General features: G+C 40.2%; 4 protein-coding genes and 1 long non-coding RNA gene across 6 annotated transcripts in view; 4 read left to right on the forward strand and 1 right to left on the reverse strand.

Annotated features, from left to right (window-relative positions):
* ttll6 (tubulin tyrosine ligase-like family, member 6) overlaps positions 1 to 4,389 on the forward strand; it is a 19,350-nt gene extending 14,961 nt beyond the window's left edge. For both annotated transcript variants that reach the window (XM_035943079.2, XM_055004649.1), the window contains exons 13-17: positions 613 to 769; positions 1,112 to 1,369; positions 1,465 to 1,536; positions 2,338 to 2,494; positions 3,500 to 4,389. In XM_035943079.2, coding sequence (XP_035798972.2) covers positions 613 to 769; positions 1,112 to 1,369; positions 1,465 to 1,536; positions 2,338 to 2,494; positions 3,500 to 3,732 — 877 coding nt within the window. In that variant the 3' untranslated portion in view covers positions 3,733 to 4,389. The remainder of the gene's footprint in view (positions 1 to 612; positions 770 to 1,111; positions 1,370 to 1,464; positions 1,537 to 2,337; positions 2,495 to 3,499) is intronic.
* LOC129347411 (uncharacterized) lies at positions 2,445 to 14,304 on the reverse strand. Its single transcript, XR_008599509.1, has 3 exons — positions 14,179 to 14,304; positions 7,969 to 8,164; positions 2,445 to 2,580 (listed from the first exon to the last, which is right to left on the reverse strand). It is a non-coding gene; the product is annotated as an uncharacterized LOC129347411 (long non-coding RNA).
* On the forward strand, positions 6,043 to 11,107 carry hoxb6b (homeobox B6b). Its single transcript, XM_023298596.3, has 3 exons — positions 6,043 to 6,441; positions 8,569 to 9,324; positions 10,260 to 11,107. Exons 2-3 carry the CDS (start codon positions 8,871 to 8,873, stop codon positions 10,514 to 10,516), a joined length of 711 nt encoding a protein of 236 aa, XP_023154364.1. The 5' UTR covers positions 6,043 to 6,441; positions 8,569 to 8,870; the 3' UTR covers positions 10,517 to 11,107.
* Positions 11,558 to 14,335, forward strand: hoxb5b (homeobox B5b). The gene is made up of 2 exons (XM_023298595.3): positions 11,558 to 12,344; positions 12,830 to 14,335. The coding sequence occupies exons 1-2, from the start codon at positions 11,744 to 11,746 to the stop codon at positions 13,075 to 13,077; spliced, it is 849 nt and encodes a 282-aa protein (XP_023154363.1). The 5' UTR covers positions 11,558 to 11,743; the 3' UTR covers positions 13,078 to 14,335.
* Positions 14,336 to 19,290: 4,955 nt separating this feature from the next.
* LOC111588320 (homeobox protein Hox-B3) lies at positions 19,291 to 25,632 on the forward strand. The gene is made up of 4 exons (XM_023298636.3): positions 19,291 to 19,424; positions 22,253 to 22,339; positions 23,503 to 23,869; positions 24,805 to 25,632. Exons 3-4 carry the CDS (start codon positions 23,599 to 23,601, stop codon positions 25,365 to 25,367), a joined length of 834 nt encoding a protein of 277 aa, XP_023154404.2. The 5' UTR covers positions 19,291 to 19,424; positions 22,253 to 22,339; positions 23,503 to 23,598; the 3' UTR covers positions 25,368 to 25,632.
* Positions 25,633 to 25,664: the final 32 nt, after the last annotated feature.

Raw genomic sequence — 25,664 nt, forward strand, 5'->3', positions numbered from 1 at the left:
ATTAAATAACACAAACTCTGGACATCTGTGTGATTTCTCACAGAACAAATTACCAAAAACCCCTTTTATCCATCTACATACATCGTTAAAATTTGTTCTTTTGTGTCAACGGTTCACATATTTTTTTGTGTATAGACGTTTTTTATTGTCACATTTTGTTTTTGGGCTTGAAGTATTTTAGAAAAGAGCTTCACATTTGTAATTATTGTGCAGCGACCAGCTTCGTTCTGTTTTCTTTTAAGCAACATAGTCTGTTTTTTAAAAGATTTATCTTATAGTCTCATCTTAACTTTTTAAAAAAATGTTTTTTAGGTTGTAAATATGAAAAATTGCTTAATGAAAGTTGGTATTTTGCAAGTTATACTGTACTTTTAGTGCTTTAATTACATTTTACTTTCTATACGTTTGCAGTTTTGCTGAAATAAGCCTTTAAATGCTTGATGTTGCTTTGTAAAGGAGTATTTTCCTCAGCGTGGTGTTGCTGCATTTATTTATACATTTCTTCCATCACTGGATATTTGTCATCTAATGAGGTGAAAAAAGAAACATCAAATAAAGCATTTAATTAACTGTGCATTACTAATAGTTGATATATATTGTGTTTGCTTTCAGGCAACAGCTGCAGGAGCTTCGTCTGAAACAGGAGCAGAAGGAGAGAGACCAGAGGGGAGGCCAGAGGAGGGATTCTCAGGGGGAGACAGCGGGGGAGAAAGTCAAACCACGACGATCCTCAACACAACCCCCTGCCTCTAACTGTGGCCTGCCGCCTGTACGTCTGTCCCACACTGTTATTAAAGCTGCAGCGCCCACATGAAGCCACACGAGGGCGTCACTCAGCCTGGTCCTGTGATAAATGGCTCGTATCCTGCCTGACCCCTTACAGCCACACATGTGCAATTAAAATTAGCCAGAATATGATTCCTGCAGATAGTTTTTAATCGTCTGGCGCTCAGTTTAAATTGAAATATCTTTTATTGTCAGGACCGACCAAACAAACAGTGTTATGGAGGTTATTCAGTGACAGTAACGGCTGATACGATGTGAATCCATCCTGGTGGCTTCATATACAGAGAGGCAATAAAAGCAAATTGAATCAAATGTTTCTCTGCAGCCTCCTTTGGATCCAGAAGCTGCGGGAGTCAAAGAGGAGGAGCAGCGAGGGGAGGAAGAGGAGGAGGAAGAAGTGGAGGAGAAGGAGCGCCTGAACTCGCTGCTCCAGAGGAAGAAGCTGCTGGAGGATCTGGGGGTGGTGGAGCTGATCCAGCAGCTGCTGCAGGGCCGAGCCGAGGCAGGAGGAGTCCAGGACGGCAAGGAGGTCTGCAGCCAGCAGCAGAGCAATCAGGCCAACCAGAGGCAGCAGCGGAACAAGGTAGGACCTAAACACAGCCACCAGCAACCCGCTTCATGCTTCACACTTCTCCTGTTCTTTAAGAAATGATAAAACCACTGATGTTTTTATTGCAGTTGGATTCTCTGATGCAGTTTTCTCAGAGGAAGCAGCAGCAGCAGCAGCTCTGCACTCAGACGTCACGGCAGGTAGCTCTCCAGCAATACAGTCAAGATAATTCACCTTTTTCTCACCAAATTAGATTTAATTAATGTAATTTGTGAAGAAAGCTGCCCTGCCCCTTTAAAAATTATTCATTGCAGGGTCAGAACTTGAAACATTAATCTGTACTTCTACAATTTAAGTAGAAACTTGTGTAAAAAAACAAACTAGTACTTATTTTAGTAGGTAAATAATGAAGCTGACAGTCTATAAAATGTTTAAAAAGTAGACAAAAATGTTATTTACAATTCTTCCACCCATCTACATCCTATAAGCATTCAACTTTTTAATATCATATAAAGCAAAAAAAAAACCCACATAAGCAGCCTTAACCAGGTAAAATATCTTTTTTTGCTTGTAAAATTATGAATAAATAATCAAAGTAGTTACTGATTAATGTAGTTTTAATCATCCAGTTGATTAATCAGTGCAGCTTTGCTTATAATAGCTATTAAATTATTAAAGTTTTTTTTTTTTACCTGATTGTGTCAAAAAAAAGTTTAAAAAAAAAAGTTACTTGGTGACAAAGTGGCGCCTGCTGTGGTTCAGTGAATTTAATCAAAGTTTCTCTAAATCTAAATTCCTCCAGTCAAAGCTTCAAACTGCCCCAAACATCCAGCAGCTGCTCTGCTGTGTAAACGCCGTAAATAATTATCAGAAAGGAATGAAATTCAATTATTCTTTGCTCGTCATTTCATAACACTCGGGCAGCTCCGTGTTAATTTGCGTTGCCGGATAATCGTAACGACGTGGAATTAAAAGGACGTGATTTGATGATTGGATCTCAGCAGCTCCACTCCCACTCCACTCAGCAGCGTCTGGTCCGGCCCTCCGTGGACCAGCGCAGCCTCAACGAGTCCAGCGGTCAGCAGCATGACCCGGAGAACCACGGCAGGCCGGGGGAGGTACGACGGAGCACCAGCACCCAGAGGATCCCCTGGCCAGGTACACACATCTGGACACATCTGTTTGGATGGGATTGTTGAGCCTTAACAGCTCCTGGAGGCTTTTCTCTGCACTGGATTCGTTTGCTGTAACTACAGCTGCAACGACAAGCTTTCATTTTTTTTATTACTGATTATTCTGGTGATTATTTTAGCAATTAAATAATTAAAATAACAGTCTAAAAAAATGTAAAAAAAAAAAAAAAAATCGAGAAAAACATTTAATTCCAATTCCTGTGCTCTTCCATGTCCCACAAATGTCCAACTTATCATTATTATTATTATAATATATGGCAAAACACTCACATATAAGCAGCCACAGATTTTTTTCTATAAAATGTTTAAAAAAATAGTTGTTCTTACTTTTGTTTCTTATTTTTTGCCTTAAAGAATATTTCCAGCTCCTTTTGGGTTTTTTTTGGTCTCAACTGCAGTGTGTTTGTTGAATGTTTTTCAGTTTCATACATTTAACTAGTGCTGCTTTGTGTTCCACAGTATTACCTCCATATTACCAGGAATTACTTTTTACTCTTCAATTTCTAGCCTTATTTTAGTTTATTTTATTTTAGTAATGTATTATATCTTATTGCTTTCTACTTTTTGAGCACTACATTTCTGATCTTTTACCATTTCTTTTTTATGACTCAAGAATTTCCTTCTGGATTAATTAAGTTTTATCTCAATTTAATAATTTAAAAATAAATCTAGCTGTAAGAAAACATTCATATGTTTTTTAATAAAAAAAATTACTCTTAAATTAAACCTGTTTTGAAAAACTGCCAAAATAACATTTATTACTTACCATTAGACTTGAAAATATTATGATAAATATATATATATTTATGATTAAATAATTAATCTGTGCTCTTATTTTAGACAAAATCTTCTGTTATTGTTGCACTTTTTTCATTAATATGATTAAAAACAACAGAAAAGTCAGAAGTGTTTTAGATGAATTTTTCAGTGAGCTTTCTTTCACGTTTGACGTTTTCTCGTCTGTTTGCAGTCGGCGGCTCTGTGGCCGTCAGACAGGAGAGCAGGAGCAGCTCCCAGGTCGAGCCCCGGCCCAGCATCCCCGTCATAAACTACGGCCCTAAAGGAGGCCTGCGCTGCGACCCCGCCGCCCTGCACAGCCTCCTCGTCATTTCCTCTCGCGCCCCGCTGGTCAGGAGGCCTGGACTGTCTCAGGTGGGCCCAAACGCCTCCCGTAGAGCCCCCCAGCACGGAAAAGACCAGTGAGGAGCCGGACCACCGACTCCTGAAGCCACCGAGCCCCAGACCTGCTGCACCCGGACTCTGAAGCTGATTTAAAGTGATTTTAGACAAACAGCAGCTGCAGCAGGACATGAGGAGAGCTGAAACTGTGAAAATGCATAAACACACTGTGCCTGCGATGAATGTCTCCCGTTTGTAGAAAGGTTTTATATCCTCACACCTGCAGTTTACGCTGCCTGCCACTAAATGACCTCCAGCACTGCAGGAGCAACATTAAGGCTTTTTAAACTTTTTTCTACTGACAGTGTGCTCAGATTTATGGAATAATTTGCTCTGAGGATGAATCATCTCCAACAAACTTCACCTCCAAGTGCCAAAAGAAGAGCAGACAGGCCTGAAATCACATCAAATCTGCACATTTCATCTGAAATAAACTACATTCATTCAAATAAACTCACTGATTATTTGGTTTTCATCATTAATTGGCTCAAAGAAACCAAATTTGGTTCATGATTATTGAACTTTTCTTAATTAATATTCAATTAGAAAAATCACCAAAGTGAAGAATATTAAAAACTGAAAACCTGCTGCCTGTTATCTCAAGGAATTTTATTTGTGCAGTCAAGTATTGAAACTAATTCTATTTGCACTGATTATCAATAAAATGTCTTTTTAAGCTGATTTAGTTTCATCATCTTGATCGAAATCTGGATTCTGCAAGAAATAAAAACATTCTCTGATTTTTTAAATTTTATTTTTAAATTCTTAGTTTTCGTACTTTTATATTAAAACAAATATTATTTTGTGCATTTTTTGTCGGTTAATGTTCAAAAATAAGGGCGTTTTTGGTTTAATCTTGAAGTCTAGAGGCCATAAAGTTTTACAGCTTCTGCTCGTCCTGATCCTTTGTTTTTGTGACAGGCTGAAGACAAAACAACAACAAAAAACAACAAAAAAAGAAGAAAATAATAAAAACCGTCATTAATAACCACCTGAGACGAAATTATCCAAAACAGCCCCGACTGATGCATCCTGGGAGAAACAGGCCGACGTGTGCATTTATTCGGGATTATTTTTAAAAGCTCAGAAAATAATTGGAATAAAGTTTAAAATATGAAGTTACACATTGTAAATTATTATTATTAATATTGTTCAATGTGAATTTGGTGCAAAAGAAAGAAGGAAGCCAGACTTTCATTTTAACTTTAAATGCCTCTGAAGTGATTTGTGCGTAAAAACCCCGCAGGTTCCTCTAGAAGGCCCACAGATTAAAAATCATTTATTTATAACCACATTAGAGAGTCAGTTCTTTTAAGGTTAAATTCAGGAATGATTATTGGCGAATACAGGCATAAAACATGGGCCTAAATAGAGGAGGTGACCGCTTTTAAAAACTTTTATCCAATAAAACAGTTAAAACTTTTAGTCCAAATTTCAAAAATGTATTTTTTTAATCCAAACTTGCATTTTTAAGTATCAGACTTTATTCTTGGAGGGAAAAAATCCCAGCAGAAAGAGAATGTGTTGTATTTCAGGTATTTATGGTTTTATTGCGTCTATAAATGTCGGGAAACACCAGCCTGCCAAGTGAAAAGAGCCATTTTTAAACAAAAGAAAGCGGAAATCAACCATTTGAAACAACAATAAAAGGAAGAAATAAGTTCGTAAAGAATTCATTTCAGCCCAAACGAAGGAAGTTTAATTCCCCCCCTGATATACGTAACAGGAAAAATTGGCTGTTTCAAGTTTTTGTGAGCTTCAGATCCGCCTCAGGACTCTAATCAGGCGATTTCCATCTTTTGCCAAATTGATCTGAAGAAAATTTGTCGTTTTTAAGAGATCGTAAAAGTCGTAAATGCAGAAATCTTTACGCCTGAATCCACATTGTTTTAGCAAAAAAGGCGCCTCGGTCATCCGCCTTGAAGGCTTTGAGATTATACTGGAGGAAATTTAACGAAAATTTCTGCAGATTTGAAGCCCAAAATCACCTGATTAAAGCTGCTAAACGCCCCGGTCAGAGAACAATAAGAATCGGTACGAACCAGATGCTGGAACAGAACCAAGTGCGCATCCTGAGCAATGTCTCTCCTCACCTCAAACACTCACATCCCCACTCTGCTCACACTTTCCCCCTCTTTCATCCGCCATCAAACTCAGAACATTGCAGCCTTTTGGAGGAAATAAAGATGGCGATGAGAAAAGCGCGTTCAAAAGCACAAAAACGACTGCTGTTTATGAAAATTTACAACTTTGCCGTGGAAGTTTACGACTCGCCAGGCTCGGGGATTGGTCGCTGGCGGTCATGTGGACAGCAGGAACGGGAACTTATTTCCCATGAGGTTATATTGCAGCTGCTGTTTTCCAACCGCTTCATTCACTTAACAGTAGTAACACAACCTTTTTCTTGGCTCTTTGTATATGCAAGAGGCGTGCGGGGTGTTGTGGCGAGGAGCCGGCCGCTGCGTACGTGCGTAATTCTCTCCAACAAAAAAAAAAAAAAAAAGAAAAAGCAAAACAGGCTGTGCGCGACGCCACTGTGCGCCATGTTAATGTGGCTGCACTTGTGTGGCTTTATGTTCGTGAAAATGAGGGATGACCACACTCCTGGATGGAGGGATTACTTTGATGAAATCACTTAAACAGGAATTTGGATGGTGGAAGAGGAGTGAGGGGCGCAGAGAGGAGCTTCGGCGGAGTGGCAGCCACACTGGAAATGATGGATTATCAACAAAGGTAAGGGCACCACGTTCCTAATATGCCAGCGATTAACTGAGCACCAGTGCGCCTGAGCTGCTGCACTGTTGTGGCTGAACTGTCACTGTAGGCCTGGTGTTTAGAGAACTACAAATGGGGGGATCTGTCTTTAAAAAAGCCGAGCAATTATCCAGTCTTTAAGCATCTTGCGCCTGATTTTTTCTTTTTTTTTTTTGCTGCGATTCCCAACCAGTTGCTGCTCTCTTTCTGCTTAACCCCTGAGATGCTGCCTAAGTATCGAACCTGAAAATGGGCGAAAAACAGCCAAAAGATGCAAGTTTTGAGGCCTGTTGGAGACGCTGTAGGAGCAGGCGGCTGCAGGCCAGACAGACAGACAGGCTTGACTTTGATGATGATGGTGATGATGATGATGGTCCTGCAGGGGCCTGTGCGACCAACTGAGGCGCGTTTTTCTTAAAAATCTCCTAAATCTCCCCACCTTCACTCTCCTGCAAGGTTTTATTCCTTTTTATGCTATTTTGTATGATATATTTGTGCGCTATTACGCGTAAAAAACGTGCCAAAATGTCCCTTTATGTTGATTTTGCGCCGCGCCGTCGCCCCATCGTCGCCTTTTCGCCTCCATTTCATCCACATTTTACGCAATATTCGACAAATATTCTCTCTGATGTTTCCTATTTCTGTTTTCGCAACATCTGCGGAGTCAGAAATCACCACGTTATGCTGCTTTATTTATTTATTTTCTATTTCTGGCGCCTCTGCGGCGTTTTTTTTCCGTGCCTGGTTTTGGTTCCTGCAGTTTTATTGGGCCATAATCTGACATAAAAACAGGGGATTGTGTTTCTAGCAGCGTTTTCAGATGTTCCTCAGCTGTAGTCAGGCTGCAGGTTGCGGCCTTGTTGAAAGATGTCCTTAGTGAAGCCAAAAAGTTTATGATTTAAATATTTTCGAAGCAAATCTTGCGCAAACGAAAAAGTCCAGACGACAGAAGCGCAGTGGAAACGAGAATATTCGTTTTTGTATGTGTGAATATGCAGCAAATATTTCAAAAAATGTCGGCTCAATTAATTAAAAAACTCCAAAAACTTCTTAGATTCACATTATTTGAACAAATCGCCACTTGTATGTCATTTTTAATCTATTTCTTTTGGACAATTTGGCATATTTCCAAAGACGAACGTTAATTTAAATTGGAAAAATTCGTTTAAATGTATTGAAAATGATATGAAATCTAAATTAAAACACTCAATTCAACAAATTTTACCTTCTTTGCACGAAAATCCTGCAATGTTATGTTGTTATAAATATATCAATACGGTAAGAGCTTTAGCTGCAGAATTAGGCGCTAAATTTGATTGTTTTTAATTACAACAATCAATAATTGCTGTTTAATTGATGCACATAATAACAATATTGATACCTACTAACAATAAAATCAATTTAACTGCTTAATTTATCCTAAATACTGATATTAATGGGTAAATAAACCAGGATGAAGATGGCAACAGGACAAATACTTGATTACTATTTCACCTTTATACTCACCTTTTTTCCCTCTTTGAGTGTGAAGATATTGTCCACTTGATCACGACGTGTTAAGGTGACGATGATGAGGCCGATGATGATGATGATGTGTGTGTGTGTGTGTGGAAGCGCGCGTCCTCCCCATGCTGCTCCCTGCGCGCCTTCATGGACTTGAGTCAGAGTTGGTGATGGATCAGGAATCGGGCTGAGCTCACACCTTTGGAGAGTGACACATTTGCATTATTGACGCAGTTTTTCCTGGATCACTTGGTGCTTATTTTTGGGTTGAATTTCTGGCACATGCGTGGAGAAAAGAGTGTGTTTAGATTATTTAATAAGATGGCGATGAAGGTTAGAGGCAGGGGAACAGACAGGGAAGGTGATGCTCGGCTGTAGTTTGTGCGTAAAAGGAAAATGTTTGGCGTTTCGTTTGGTTTATTGTTGCTTTTTGCACATTGTGTGTGTGTGTGTGAGAGAGAGAGAAAGGGGGAGTTTGTGCGTATTTTTGTGCGTTATGACTTCATTTGCATAAATCATGTGCTGCTTCATATACAGCTCATATATGCTGCTTTGTTTTGGTTATGTTTTTTTAAAGTATATATGTATTTCTGTGCGTCGCAGCATCTCTGAGTGTGTGCGTGAGCGTGCGTAAAGACCGACAGGCTCGAGCGCTTCATTTCGATTCACCGGGGACTCCTGCGCGCAACAAGAGCCCCCCATGGGTGCAATAGTGCAAGCACAGACGGCGGTGATTGGCCAGAGGTTGATCAGATGGTACACTTCCCCTCTGTATTCAGTGGCACCTCACAACCCCCCCTTTCAGCAAAAACCAAATCTCCGATAAAGTAATGGCAAAAGCACTTGGACTATAAAAGACAACAAATCATATTCCTCCGGAGTATATACACCCCGTTGTCCACCCAATGAGTTCCTATTTTGTTAACTCAACTTTTCCCGTGTCTCTGCCGGGAGGACAGGACTCTCTCCTGGGTCAGATACCGCTATATTCCTCGGGATACACCGATCCGTTAAGACACTACTCCAACGCGGCCACATATGGAGCAGCCGCCAACATGCAGGAGAAGGTTTACCCGGCGTCCTACTACCAGCAGACGGGCGCAGCGGCCGCGGCTATCTACGGCCGGGCCGGCGGCGGTGCGCCCTGCGACTACAACCCGGTCGGGACTTTCTACAAGGACGCGGAGGGTTCGTGCGCTTTCTCGAGTCGCGACGACCAGCCGCTGTTTGTCACTCAGGAGCACCAGCAGCGCAAAGCGGAGTGCCCGGAGCAAAGTGTCAGCATGAGCAGCAGCATCGACGACAAGTCCTCCACTCTGATCTACCCCTGGATGCAGAGGATGAACGCCTGCTCCGCCGGTGAGTACAAAAGTGCACGTTTGGCTGTGTTGTTGTCAGCTGCCCGGAGGTGGGAGAGCGCATGAAGTGAAGCAGCCGCGCGCCTCACAGACACTCAGACAAGAGTCAGAGTCAGGCTACCTGTCAGCGTCCAACATTTAATCAGCTTACAAACAGGAAAAACTGCACCAAATAATCACAGGAGCCTTCGCGATTGCACTGATTGCGCACAGATCTCCGTGCGCCTTCAGGGCTTCGGATACCAACATCATCATCACATACAGACACGACCGCACACGCACACACAGCAGCGCACGCACACACTGGGCCTACATCACCCCGAGCTCCAACTTAAAGCTCTGAGCCCGCGTCACATGGGCTTTTTTCCGGATTTTTACGCACTTTGAAATATCGCACAAACACTTTTAGTAGCGAATAAGCGTCAAAAATATTATTAGAAAAATAAAACTACAAAAAAACAACACAATGCGCAGCGTGCATCTGACTACACATCCCTACTGTGTGTTACAGAACAATATATAGGTGACAAATACACCACACATGCCATATTATCCTATAGTTTGCTGCTTAATGAGACTTTTTACATGTAAACTCACTATATGGTGCGTAATTTGGCACAATTAAAAGATACTAATTGGAGACAACAGAATATATATATTTTAGCAAAGAATATAAGTTGTTGCTTTTAATGGGTCTGTATGTACAGCAAGATTTTAAAAAATAATATTAAATATATATACTTACAAACGTACAGTTAATTATTTGCTATTTTATGCACACAGATGCAACATTTTTTACGTTAAAAACTCTTTTTTTTTGGTATTTTTTCAGATACATCACTGCATATTTTGACCCAGATCTCTCTCCTCCACTTGAAAATTTTCACTTTAATCATTAACTAATGAATTTTTTTTTTTTTTTTTTTTTAATTGCAGGCCCATTTGGCAGCAGTGGCCGCAGGGGCCGACAGACCTACACCCGCTACCAGACACTGGAGCTGGAGAAGGAGTTCCACTTTAACCGCTACCTGACCAGGAGGCGCCGGATAGAGATCTCCCACGCCCTGTGCCTGACGGAGAGACAGATCAAAATCTGGTTTCAGAACCGCAGGATGAAGTGGAAAAAGGAGAACAAACTCCTGAATCCCTCAAAGACACCCGAGGAGGAGGAACAGGCGGAGAAGAAGAGCTAAAAGAAAACTCAAAAAAATCAACAAGAGAAAAGGACACAAAGGCATGTGTGTGTGTTTGTGTGCACACCCTCCAAAATAAAACGATGTATTATTTCTTTGTAGATATAAAGTGCTGCAAAACACACGTTAGAGACTGTGTAGAGTGACTTTATTTCAGTATCTGCACGGTAACAAATGTCCGCATTAGGTTAAAATCAGGTCCTCCTCTGTTTGTCCTTGTGCTCGTGTCTTAATTTAGGGGACTATGCAAAAAAATAAAAAATAAATCCGCCAAAATGTAAATAATTTTTAGTGTTTTTGGTTTTCGACAAAGTTGTTACCTCATTCTGTTTTTTTTATTATTATGATAATTTTATTTGATCCTCGTGACATTAAAAGAGGCTTTTTATTGTCCTTTCACTGTACATCTTGTGGTGTAGTTGCTCTGTAATAGTCTATAGGCTTGTTGTTTACAGCTGTGCCATCATTTGTACAGATCAGAAATGTTACATGTTATTTATTGTCGTTCACCTGTGTTCTATGCACATCTGGATATTGTGTGCAATATTTTGTTTAGGAAATTGTACATAGAAATAAAGGCTTTTTGATGTATATTGGAAAATCTGGTGGCGTCATTCCTCCACAAGAAAATTATCATTATTTCTATCATTCCAACTGTTATTATTAATATCAGAGGGCTTTGAGCTGCTTTAGGAGCCACAATAAGCCCATAAATTCACCTGAAACCCGCATAAAGATTAAAATAATTTCAGTTTTGACACACTGCATGTTAAAGTGACAACAGTGCGGCTGATAAGTCTCAGTTATGTGCTACCTGAGCCTTTTGTGGCCTATATTATCAGTGTTACATAAATGATGGATGACTCCGGGGCCTGACAGCGCGTCCCGGCGCAGCGTTCCCGCCGCTGTCCGCAAGATGGCGCTCTCTGCCTGCGCGCTTCTCCGGGCGCAGCGGGGAGGCACCATTGACTGGAGCCTAACGACCATTATTTCGTCATCATTTGTAACCATGGAGCATGAATTACCTCTTGAAGTCATCAGTGAGGATTTACGACTGGTCAACAAAGGCACGTGATTCCCGAACGCTCTCCCATATTTGGCCGCATACCTGGCAAAGTACAGTAGGGCTTCATTGCTTATAATTCATGATTGCATCCATAAATCGTGCAAGCACACAGGATTATAGCGACAAAGATCTACAAATCGAGGCTTTAAAAATCCAAGCAAATGAGCTCTTACTTTGTAAACTCGTTCTCAGGGCGCTATCCAAATGGCTCCGACTATCAGTTACTAAATTATGGGACTAACGGCGCTGTGAGCGGCTCCTTCAGAGACCCTGGCACCATGCACTCCGGGTCTTTCGGCTACAACTACAATGGCATGGACCTAACCGTGAACCGCACCACCACCGGCGGCCACTTCGGGGCCGTGAGAGAGGATGCCCGGGGATTCGGGCCGGACGCCCGCTACAGACAGACGTCCAACTGCTCGCTCTCGTCTCCAGAGCCGGTGCCGCCGTCGTGCGCCACGGCCAGCCGGGAGCCGCTGGAACTAAAAAGCCCCTCTCCTCCTTCTGACCGGAGCGCGACCTCGGGCGGCAACAGCCTCAACAAAAGCACTGCTGCTCATTTCACGGAGATAGAGGACGCCACCGTCGCCTCCGAGACCGAGGAAGGCGCGCACAGCAGCGGCGGCTCCAGCACGGCACCGCGGGCGCAGCAGCAGCAGCAGCACCAGGAACCCAACGCCACCTCCTCTACTCCCACATCAAACGATTGCCAAACGCCACAAATATTCCCCTGGATGCGGAAACTGCACATAAGCCATGGTATATTTACACATCTAATAATATTTTGTTTTGAAGGATGTCACGCTGACGGTGTGCCATAAATCTGTCAAGTGTTGCATGAGTGAGCAGAGCTGGTGTGGATGACTGGGAAAAAACGGGGCAGTGTTGGTAAAGTGTTTATGGGATTGTTTGCAGTCGGTGGGGTCCGGGTTAACTGCCGCTGGAGCAGGGTGCTTTGTGAAATGTGGATTTAAATGTGGCACAAAAAGCACGCAGAGGCTGGCTGCGGGCTGAGAGCCGAGAGGATGAGAAAAGGCACCGAGTGTATCTGAGTGTTGTTGTGTGTCCTGTCGGTTTGCATGCTTCCTTCCCTGCATCATTCCATGCTGTGACCCCCTCTGTCCATCATAGCAAAAGCCCCCCCACCCCTCTAAAAAACACAGATAAAGCAGTGAAATCCCCCCTCTGTTGTTGGTTGTGCAGTGCGGTTTGCTAATTCTTCTGGATTTTCTGTAAAATTGTAGATATGACTGGACCTGATGGGAAAAGGGCCCGAACTGCGTACACCCGCTACCAGACGCTAGAGCTGGAGAAAGAGTTTCACTTCAATAGGTACCTAACCAGACGGCGGAGGATAGAGATAGCCCACGCCCTGTGTCTTTCCGAAAGACAGATCAAAATCTGGTTTCAGAACCGCAGGATGAAGTGGAAGAAGGACAATAAACTGAAAAGCATGAGTCTTGTAACAGGAGGCAGCGCCTTCCACAACTGAATAACTTTTTTCCTCTGTTGTTGTTGCTGTTGTGGGTTTGGGGGGAGAGTAAAAAAAATAAGAATAAATCTTAAAAAAAAAGGACAAAAGAAAGAAATCCATGAGTACTGTAAAGCTATTGAAAGCGCAGCACCTTCCAGCATGCTATTGTGATAGAAAAAGAAGTATTCTGTGGTCCTCAAAATGCCATTTTTAGTTCCCTGTTGTTGTGCTATGATAGCTGTAGATGTTGGAAAAATAAGATGTAAATATTACTGGGGGTATTTGTCCATGCTCTTTGCTCTCTTTCTCCTTCTGTCTCTCTTTCTTGAAGGTGTTTCAACTTGAGCTCTTTATTGTAACTTCTTGACGGTCTAACAGGAGTAAAAAAAAATTTTAAAAAATTCATTGTACAGTTCAGAAAGAAAAAAAACAAGAAAAAAAGTTTCCAAACCATATGCTGCTCTTCATTGAATGTAATGTATTCCGGGGGCCATTCAAAAAGCGCTTTAGTGTAACTTTTAACTGCTATTTTTGATGGTTAACTTGTGGCCAAGATCCATAAAAACTTTCATAAACAAGCCAATGTGTAGCTTTAGGATATTTTGTGCATCTATTATTATTATTATTATTATTATTATTATTATTATTATTATTATTATTATTATTATTATTGTTTAGGACTAATTATGAGCAATGCAAATGTATTCAACCTGTCAATGTGATAAATTTTTAGTGCAAAGGGTTATTCTGTGGATAGGCAGTGATGTAAGCTTTTTTCGCCAATAAGCTTTTTGTATTTGTAAGTGAACTCATAGCGCTTGAAAATAAAAAAAAAAGTTTCTCCCAAATTGCTTTGAACGTGTCTCGACTGTATTATCAATTAGAGCAAATGCAGATTTAAAAAAAAATAAATACACACACATATTGGAGGTTTTTACGCACGGTTTTTACGCACAGACTTGGAGCTTCGGATAAACTTCTCTGACCCGAATTAAACTTATTAATGATTAACCAAGAGCACTTGTTAAAATGTCACACGAACAAGAAGATTTTTAGGCCACTTTTCTGACGCATTATTTTACCAAGACATGAGTGAAAGAAGACTTTTAAAAAACTTACCTCTTCTGACCTCTCCAAAGCGAGACGCGCGTTTGCCATGTGGGAAATATGCTGCTGTTGATAAAATCCCCCCTGGAGAAAAAAGAAAAGAGTATAGCTTTGGCTTTACAGGTATATAGGCAAGGCTGGAAGTTGGTAAAAAATCCCCCCTTACCAAAGATTGTATAGGCCTATATTACTTACAGACTGTGAAAAGTCACGTGAGGTCCATAAAGTTGGTTTTATGGTTTTGGGGAGTAGACAATGTACTATATAATTCACAACCTTGAATGAAAGTGACGGCTTAACTGCATGGATGGGACTGGAAAAGGCTGGACTCGGGGGAAAGAAGTGGTGTCCAGTCATATTTAGTTAGTTTAAGCTGCTGGGAAAACTTGGAATAATTGTTACAATTAAAAACACGCGGCTGCTATGCATATATTTTCAAATTAAAGCCTAAATTGTGCGTTTTATTTGTGACTGTTGTGCGTAAATTTCAGTTTAAAAAAAAGTGTTTACACTCCTAGAATTTGACACCAAAGCTAGATTTCTTTACACTATTTATTTATACACTTTTAAAGAAAAATCTTACAACTTTTGCTGTTAGGAAGTAGCTTTACAGACCTTTATTTTCAGCTCAAAATGCGCACATATTGAGAGTTTATGGGAGCTATTTAAATAAAAAAGAAAAAAAGAAATCTAAAGTGTGTAATTTTCTAAACACTAAAATGCTCTGGAGGAAATAATAAAAGGAAAAATCTCTTTAAGGCTAATAAGAGGCTTTTATGGAGCTGCCATGAAACGAACTTGAGCGAGCTCCTGGAGTGATTTATCCGGATCTGTCAAGTCACCGAGCGGCCAAAGGTGAAGTCCCGGACAACCCCGAGCTGGGAGCTGCTGGACACGCAGGCTTCAGTGATTTTACATAAAGAAATCTCAGCCTATAGTGGCCCACGGTGCATTGTCTACCGGCCAATAATAATAATAATACTAAAAAAAAAGAGAAAGAGATAATGACATTATGTGGAGGAAACTGAAGGCTGCATGAAGTTTTACGCAATATTTTCAAAGTCTCCTCAAAACTCATTTCAGGTGGAAAGTTAAAAGCAGTGGTGGGCTATATGGGTCCCAGACATTTTCCGCATATTCATAACTATTAAGTGGCAATTTAACCAGCGTAATGAGTATTGCATATTGATAGGGGTAATCTGTACCCGGATCTCATGCATAATTCATGGCGGCGGGGATCATCGCTGGGTCAGTAGACGACTGCAGCCGTGGAAGCGTCACGAGGAGGCAGCCAGACTTTGCACTGTCACCACCGGGACTGAAAAAACTCACACTTTTTGCACATCCGAGAGTACATTTTTTTTCCCAGCTTTTATTTCTCATTTATTTGCAATGTTAGAATCTGTAGTTTTAGGTGCAAATCGGTGCCAGATTGGTGCGTAAATTTAAATTTTAGCTCCAGCAAGAACACTGGTTGTCCAGTTTCAAGCTGCGCATCTTAAGCAACTAAAGCATCACAGCCACTATTTTTGACCGCATGTGTGCTATAAAATCAGAATAATATCAATAAAAATATCAAATCAGTGCAAATATTTAATCTAAATTGCAATGATAGGTTCATTTTACATGCAAATACGCAGAAATCACCGTTTTAAATCCCCTCGTCTCTCATGACATTTAACGCAGCCTCGTTAATTTCATAATAATGACGAATTTGGTGAAACAAATGTCACCTTGAACGTGTTTTGGGGTGCATGCTGAACATCTGGCAGGCTGTGTGGGTTCGTTGGAGGCGGCTGTAAGGCATCAGCTCCGCCAGCAGAGGGCGCCTCAGACCGGCCGGGCTGATGATGGATGGCTTTTCTTCTCCCTTTTTCACCCCCAGCTCGGCCTCCTATCATCCAGGGCTTGTGGGTTTGGAGAGCAGCACAGAAGGAAATCAGAGGTTGTTCATAAGTTTTGCTTCGTGCAGGTTGAGTGGAGGAAGTGCAGCTTTAATCCTGAACACTTGGAGATGAGGGTCAGTGAAGCTGCCTTTTCATTCAGGAGGCAGGCTTTGGCTAATCCTTGTACTTTAAAAGCAGATAATACCCTCTATTTTCACTTTAATCCTCTGTTTTTAACACCAGTTGATGAACATTATGTGTTATTTCATAGAAAATGTGTCTAAACTTCTCAAAAGAACTTTTTGAGCCTAAAAGAGGTTAAATTATCATTATTCAAAAGCTTAACTTAGAAAAATACTCATTTATCAGCAGAACTTTTCTTCTATCATTAACTATCTCATGCACGACCCCTCACACTTACCTTGTGCCCCTGTTGCAGGACGTGACCCTTATGTTGGGAACCACTCGACTAAAATAACTGCAATGTCTTTAAACCTTTTAATATGCTTTTACTAACATTATGGTCAAAAACTCAGGTACTTCTAAGATTTTAAAGCAGAAAATGGGGATTTTTTTTCTTTTCGTGATATTTATATTTTAACTTAGATTAAAAACTGAAATATATAAAATTTAAAATTAGTAAATTGCAGATTTTATGTATATTTGTGTTGCCCAAATAGTTAAATTACTGCTCTAAGTGCTCATAATGTGCAGAAATAATGAGTAATGTGACTTTAACATCTTTATAATTTATTATATCAACTATTAGAAAAGTATAATACAGCCTAAGGTCTTGTCCAGACCTGGATTGTTTTTGTTTCTGCCTTCAACCGGTGGTTTTATTGATGGTTAATAAGTAATTTATCATTTATTATTATTCATTAATGCTTTCCAGATACTGTAAAACATATATAATAAGGGATTTTGGGTCGGCAGGCTGTAGAAACTGATTTTTGATGTGTTAAATCCATTCATTAACGATTTAGAAACATTTCTAAGTCTGATCTTGATGTGGTAAACTTCTTTAATAATGATTTATAACCGCAGATGATGTATTAAACTTCTTTAATAATTACTTGGTAATATTTATGACTCTAGACTCGGTGATTTAAAACGTTTACTGAAGACTTCTTAACATCTCTAGCTGCGCATTAGTGATTAAAACTCTTCAGTAATGACTTATTGACATTTATAACTCCATATCTGGTGATTTAAACACATTATTAATGATTTCATACAAATTTAGAGCTGCAGAATTGATGTATAAAATTATTTATTAATTACTTTTTTTATCACAAAACTGCAGATTTGTTGATTGAAACTCTTTATTAATGACTTTTTAATATTTTTAACTGCAGACTTGACACATGAAGCTCTTTATTAGTGACATATTAACATTTATTGAGGTATAGTTCATGTATTGTAGATCTTTAATTGGGATTAATATAATTTAGAAGTGCAAACTTGGCTACTAAAATGCTTTATGAATAATTTATTATTGTTTGTAGCTGCAGATTTGAAGAATTAGGCTTCTATCAACATTTACAGCAGCAGACTTAGTGATTAAAACTCTTGATAAATAATTTATTAACATTTATAACCAAACTTTATGATTAAAACTCTTCATTAATGACTTATTTACTTTTATAAGTACGCATCTAGTGGTTACAACCCATTATTTATGACTTATTAACATTTATAGCATCAGGCCTAATGTATGAAATCCTCTATTAATGACTTTTTACACCATCAAACTGCTGATTTGTTGACTGAAACCCTTTATTAATGACTTATAATATTAATGGTTGTATCGTTGATGTATTATAGTTCTTTATTAATGACTATTATCTTTTATAAGTGCAGACTTTGTGATTAAAACTCTTTGTTAATAAATTATTTGCATTTCTAACTGCAGATGTGATGCATTAAACTTCCTTTTGGACGACTATCAACGTTTATGATTAAAACAGTGCCTTAATTATTTATTAACATGTAGAACCGTGGATTTGGTGATGAAATTTCTCCATAAATGATTTATTTACATTTATAGCTACCTATTTATTGATTAAAACCCATTATTAATGACTTTTTACCACATGTAACTGCAGATTTGGTGATTAAAACATCTTTATTATGACTTTTTAATATAATAACTGAAGACTTGATGCATTTAACCCTTTAATAATGAACTATTAACATTTATGGCTGTCTAGTTCATGTTTTTAGGTTCTTTAATAATGGCTTTTATCATTTATAAGTGGAAATTTGGTGATTTAAACTATTAATATGCTACTGACAACTACAGATGTGATGCATTAAACTTCCTTTTTAATGATTATTCATGTTTATAGTTACAGACTTGGTGATTAAAACTCTTTCATAATGACTTGTTACATTTATAAGTACATATTTTGTGATTTTAAAGTTGATCGCTGTGGAGTTGATGTATAAAAGCTCTTTATTAATGACTATTATCATACATAAGTGCGGACTTTGTGATTAAAAGTCTTTATTTATGATTGATGAGCATTTATAACTGTGGTTTTGAGGGCTCGTTAGGAAGTTTATAAATGGATTACCAACATTTAGATCTGCATTAGGACCAAATAAAAATAGATTAATGACTTATAACCTATTAAAACAACTTGCTAGCCACTAAATAAGCCTCTAAAACATGTTATAAACACTTTGTTATAAATCTCTCTTGCTTTTAATAAATGCATTGAAATATCCAGTATCACTTTTCACAAAACCAGGTATAAATGTGTAAATCTGAGTATTTACACAATATCCCAGGCTTCCATGAGACCTCTGAACTGTCATCTATATATACCCTGTAGATCCGAATTTGTGTAAATACAGCAGCAGCCACAAATTCGCTTCTTGGGGAGTATGTAGGTGATGACGCTTCACCTCCACCACTCCAAAACATTCACTAAAAAGACAAGAAGTGCTTCCTGCGTGTCCATCTGTGCGACATATCTGACATTTTGTGGGCCTCTGTGAGTGTTGAAACTGTTGTGTGTGGAGTTTTTTTTTACTCACAGTTCTGCCTGCAGGCCTCCAGCACAGTTTAGCTGTTTTTTTTCCTCCTTCTTCTCTCTTCCCTCCTTTTTTTTTTACCGTCACATTGTTGGAGGATATGACATCTGGGGGAAAGTTGCAGGACAGGCCTTCAATGTGGGCATTGTTCTGCACATCATTTGTCACGTCTTCTTTTCACCGCCGCTGTCTGTAGCCGAGGAGGAGTTTTAGTTCAGCAAAGGAAGGGTGGCAAACGTGAGGAGGACCTTGACAAACAGCTCCAACGGACCGACGGCAGGCTGGACCGGACCGGACGGAGGAGCTGAGGATGAGATCGAAAAGGAAAAAGTAAGTTTGGTAAAGTTATTCCTGCAGGAGGGAAGTTTGTGTGCGAGTTTGGGTTGAATTTAAGGGAGCGGAGAGGGAAGTAAATGGTTGATAATGTAGCAAAAGGCATATGTAAGTGTTTATAATGTATACAAAGACATACATTACATTAAAAATTGTGTAATATTACTCATACAGCACCAAAATCTGCTCTTTATCTGTTTATTTGGTGCTTAAAATGGCAAACAATAGCTCCTTGATGTCAATTTTAGAGCTTTCTGCTATTTTTTTCCACTGTAAATCTGTATTTTTTCAATCTATGTTGCTTATTTATTTGTGCATTAGCTTATTTAGTGGCTTTCCTGTGTCATCTGTGGGAAATCCAGTCGCTGCCACTGTTGATTCAACTGTCTCTGAATTAATTCGGAGCAATAAATCCCCTCCTCTGCGGACACGTGGTCCCTGCAGCTAATTGACAAGAGAAGCTGCACAGCGCTGCATTTGTCAGCAGGCCTGCAGACTGAATGGAGGGAGGTGGGAGTAGGGGGGAGCGTAGGGGTGAGGAGAAAGGGGGGAGGGAGTGTCCATCATGGAGCAGACAGGCAGCCTGAAGACTGGGGAGTGATGGGATGGAAAGTGCAGCTCGGGGATGTTGTCATATGTGAAGGATAGCTGGGGTTCAAACGTGTGTTTATATGTACGTTGTGTGTCTTTATTCAGCAGCAGAAGTTTATCAGCTCCAAGCATCTGCACCCCCAGCCTCCCCCAGCCTCCCCCAGCCTCCCCCAGCCTCCCCCAACCCTCTCCTCCCCCAGCCTCCCCCAACCCTCTCCTCCCCATATATCAGTTTGTTTGTTTAAACGGCGCACTTATTGCTGATTTTCTTTGTGTTTTTATAGCACTTTTTATTGGCTATCGCAAAGATTTATGGAGCCATAAGTTACCACACCTGTGTATCCAGCAGTACTGCACTTAAAGTACACGAGTATTTCTGTGTTCTCATACTTTATACTTCATTACATTAAGGAGGGAAGGGCTTTCATTCCACTACATTGCTCTGATAACTTTGCAAAATCATATTTTAAGATATAACCAAGACATTATTTACAAAGTTAAGATGAAACCTCATTGGTCAGCGCGCAAGTATGTAGAATTCAGCCAAATTTGCAACCTTTAAGTGACACTTGCACCTAAATGCAACAAAAATTACAGCATAATCCAATCTATTCTAAAATCCTCAGACATTTTTGATGCCAATACTTTTTGCATTACAAATAAGTAAGAGATTTTCCATTCTGTGAGGGTCAAAATGTTAGAAAAACACAGTTTAAACCCACAAACTGCAGCTTCCTCTGATTAAAAAGAAACTTCTTAGCTCAAAGTCCATTTAGTGCAAATTTCCAGCACTTTAAACCACATCTTGTGAGCTTCTTGAGCATATGGAGAACTAATACTTGTTGGTAAAGTGATTAGTTATCAACCAGAAAACTAATCTGCAACTATTTTGATAATTGGAATAATTTTAAAAGAGAAAAAAGCCTAAATTCTTCAGTTCCAGCTTGTTAAGAGTGAATATTTTCTGATTTCATTCCCAAATTATGACAGTAAATTTAATATGTTTGGGTTGAAAGATGCCATCTAAGGCTTCTTTTCACTATTTTCTTACATTTTATAGACCATATGACTAACCAAGAGCTACACGGACAAAGAAAAATACTCATTATTTGCAGGCTACAGCTCTTCTTACAAAGACTGAGCATGCTTGCAGGGATGTAGCATTAAACGTATCTGTACCTAAGAAATTGCCAATTAAATTCTATATGCACTTGTTTTTCTGCAGAAATCCCACTTCCTGCTTGTACAAAAAGACTATTTCCCACCTCAAACATGTGATATTTGGATTTTTTCCCCTCATGCATGAGAGATCAAACACGTCCATTAGCATTAATTAACGCCACTCAGTTAAATATTACCTCCAGGAGCCAATCAAAGCGATCGAGCAAAAACAAGTGAAGATGAGAGATCAAAGCAGAAGCAATCGATGCGCACGCAGGCCTCATTACAGCATCAACTTCTGCTGCTGACCGCTGTCTGTCTCTGCTTCAACATGACTCCATCTGATCACTCATTTAAATTAGAGAAGAGCAGAAAAAAAGAACGAAATCTCATTATATAAAGAAGATGTAATGCATTCGGTGCATGTGTGGAACCTCAGACTAAACCTTGATAGCTTTTCTTTTGCCTCAGTAATTTATGGCATCTCTGGCTTCCTCGTCTGAATTTATTGTCCCAGCTTTGGACCACTTCCCGGGATTGTTTGAGCTAAATAGACAAGTGTGATTTCTGGGGGGTTTCAAATTCCGCACGGCAGCTTTTTGTATTCTTTCAATTCATTCTCGTGGCGTGTCTTCCTATAAAAGGCCATTTTCTTTATCTAAACCCACTTCAGAGGGAGTTTAGTGGCGAAAATATGTCAGCATTCCCTGCCCTCTTAATGTTTTTGGATTTTCACTGCGCTCTAATTGCCATTCGCCGTATAGAAATGCGTAAAAAAAAAAAAAAAAAAAAAAAAAGAAAAGGCCCCCTTTCTTATCTTTATCGCAGGGCTATTACCATATATGAGCTTGCATGATCAGCAGAAAGGCTTTCTTTTTTCCACGCACACACACCCACGCCCTGACACTGTGCAGCAGAAATGCTTTGCAGGGCGGTGTGAGCTGCAGGAAACACTGTCCACTGTGGCTTCACCTCCCCAAAGCCACATCTCCAAAAGCCACCACCGGCAGCTCCGTCCTCAGCGCGCCTGGGTTTTCCCCCCTTTCTCTCTCTCTTTCTCTTTCTCTCTGCAGGGATTATTCTAATCTGGGAGATTTTCCAGAAAGGTGAGAGGAGCCGCCAGTGTTTGTTTCAGCGAGGATTGACTGTGGCTTGTGAAGGTAAGGCAGCCGAGCTGTTGTGCGGCGGACTGGGTTATGTGTCTTTATGATTTACGAGCCTGACTCCAGCCGCGGTTCAACCAGAGTTCATAAAGCTGCATGCCTCCAGACTTATTCTTCCTCTCCTCTCCTCTCTTTTTTTACGCGCACAATCCTCTCCGCTTCTCTCCGCGTCCTGCTTGATAATTCTGTTTAATTTCGGGAGAATTTAATTTAATTGAGATACAGGAGAAGAAGAAAAAAACAGATTTTGCTTGGGTCGAGGCGCATAAAGCAGCTGCAGCGCACAATGGACTCTTGTATTATTTTGATGGATGACTTTTCCACTAGATTGCTGATATAACATTTAATTTGTTCCCCCGAAAATGTTAAAGACGGGACAATCCATTAACGGAACACAGGCTGTTATTTATTAACAGTCATGCGGGCCTAATGTAATTTCAGGAAACACCACAGAAAACAGAATAAAAACAGGCTACTGTTAATTTTTAGGCTATTAAATGAGTGTCTTGATTTTATCTACATTTATCTTTCTTAATTATCATTATTGTCGTTGCCATTAATTCATTTTTACCCACGAACCAAACAAAAGAAAGCCTCCAAGAATATATTTATCATCCTGGATACTTCTGTTTCTGAATGACACGATAATATTTTTTAAAAATGCGTAATTTCCAGAGCTTTAAGGCACATTTCGTGTGATTCATCAGCATATGGAGAGACTCTAGGGTTCCAACGAAGACTGAACATTACTGGACTACATGCATTTGTACAAATCTGCAATTGTGCGTTTTAGAGAGAGATGAAAAATAAACATTTCTTTTGCTGCAAAATTACACTTGCAGTGCTTAAATAAGACTCTTTTTTGATTTAAGGCCCAATATAGAGGTGGATTTTTTTCTTCTCATAACCAAATGCATTAATTAAGAAAATTATAGTGTTTTTATGCGGTTTCCTTATTTGGAATGTGAAACAAAAGGAAAATCAGGGAATTTCTGTGCAGATTCTTGGTGTTTTCCTGCCAAACTCTTCTCGCCTCTCTAGCCTGGAGAGGTCTGCTATTCATGTCAGCGCACTATTGAGTTGATAAGATGGATCATTGAGTCTCCTCCCTGATTCTGTCCCCGTCTCTTTTTTTTCTTCTTTTTCCTGGATCCTCTCAGGCCAGAAGCCCTCGGCTCTCTGGAAACCTGCCATGTGACATTTGGCTGCCTGCGCTCCGCCAGAAGGTCAGAGGGGGCCCCGGTGATGCGCATTTAATGGAAATGCAGAGGAGCAGCAACAACAGCAGCATCCACCACCTCCACCACTCGTTCTTCAGCGAGTCTCTGGATGGTGTCAGCGCGTTTGGCTGCGCTCATCACCACCAAACACCGACGCACCAGCAATCGGCGCAAGTGGAGACGTTTGAGCGCACGTTTCCCCGGAGGTCAAAGCAGCAAAACCCCAAGTCTAACATGAGCAAAAAGATTTTCCCCTGGATGAAAGAGTCCAGACAGTCAAATCAGAAACCCGGCAGGAGAACGGCAGGTTTGTATGACATAAAAAAAGGGCAGCTTATTGATTTATTCTCCATTTAAGAAGCTTTTAGCCTAATTTTTAGCTCCAAAAGGCCAGTTTGAAATTAATTTAGCTGCAGTCAAGCATGTGAGGAAAAAGCCCTTATTTAGAGCCTATTAGGAAGCAATTTAAAGAGAATAACAAAAAAGACTAAAAATTATTTGCATTTTTCACGTTTAACAAAGTCTAACAGAAAAAAAATATTAGAATAAAATAAATTATTGGCATATAAGATCAATTAATGCAGAAATGCAGTTTTTAAAAGGCTGTTAATTAAAATCCCCTTTTAATAAAAGGTCTTATGATAATTTATGAAATTAAATTGATTATTTTTATACAAGCTTATGTCAAAAAGTTTTAGAATTTGTCCAGATAAAGACAGAAACGCAATTTAGGAAAGGAAAACAACTTAAACATAGCACACTTAAAATCTAACATTAAAATGTGCAACATGAACCCAAAGTATTTAAAGTTGGTCAACACAGCTCAGCCCACATGCACTTCTGATCTTCCATCACGCACTGTCACCCTCCAGTTCACTTGTATTCAGCCCTGTGTTGTCTCAGTGTTTCCTTCCTCTCCTGTTTTTCCACTTCTCTCCCCCTCTGAGTGTGCTGCCGCTGATTTGTACGCCCACTGATTCATTTTTATTTATTTATTTAGCACTTATTTGTAGGCTAGGTTCTCTGCTCTTTTACGCGGCGCCCCGTTAATATTTTATCAGCTATAATAGCAGTAAAATACCACGAACAGAGTCGATTAATGAGACAGAATAAATGAGGTGCAGAGTAGCTGGGAGTAGTCAGGAAGACTTAACGGGGCTGGGACTTACAAACAGGTTAAAGTGTAAAAACAATTAAAAACAGAAGGAAAATGAAGCTTTTATCCTTTCCCCCCCTCCACAGACTGCACCGAGAAGTGTCCGAGCTCAAGCTCGGCCTCCAAGCGGACGCGCACCGCGTACACTAGCGCGCAACTGGTGGAGCTGGAGAAGGAGTTCCACTTCAGCCGCTACCTGTGCAGGCCTCGGCGGGTGGAGATGGCCAGCCTGCTCAACCTCCACGAGAGGCAGATCAAGATTTGGTTCCAGAACCGCAGGATGAAGCAGAAGAAGGACGAGAGGGTTCAGGGCCTCTCCAACACCAACACCAGCTCCTCCTGCTCGCCCCCGTCCTCCCCCTCCGCCCCGGGCAGCCCCACTCTGTCGAGCCTGGGTTATGTTCATCTGGGCGGGGATTACCAGCCCGCCTCCCCTCCGCTCAAGTCCCACCAGCAGCAGCAGCAGCCCACGTACCCGGCAGAATACCCCAAATATCCAGCTCCAGGCTTTACGCACGGCCCGCAGTTTGACGTGCAGTTCACCTCCTCACACACACCGAACCCAAACCATCTGAGCGGCTCTTATTTCTCTCAGAGCTGCAATCCTCAGGACAGAATCATGCAGGCTCCAAAACTGACTCATCTGTAGCATCTGTGGGTCTGACTCCACAAAAGAAGACGCCTGATCCAACTCGATGCATGCATTGCTATTTATTAATCTATTTATTTACTGGAGTAATTCATCTAAATATTAGTCTCCAGTTTTATATTTATTTCATCATTTTGTGTGTTTATTATTGTGTTAACTTTTACGCACGGGCCTCCTCAGAAGTGCCACAATCCAGCTTAAATTTAAATTAAAATGCTCATTGTTGTCATATAAGTTGCACAAATAAAAAGGAAATTCGCTGAGATGTAGCCAAAAAAGGCAAATCTCTCTTTTCTT

This window comes from Amphiprion ocellaris, chromosome 18, assembly GCF_022539595.1.
Source record: "Amphiprion ocellaris isolate individual 3 ecotype Okinawa chromosome 18, ASM2253959v1, whole genome shotgun sequence".
Lineage (NCBI taxonomy): Eukaryota > Metazoa > Chordata > Actinopteri > Pomacentridae > Amphiprion > Amphiprion ocellaris.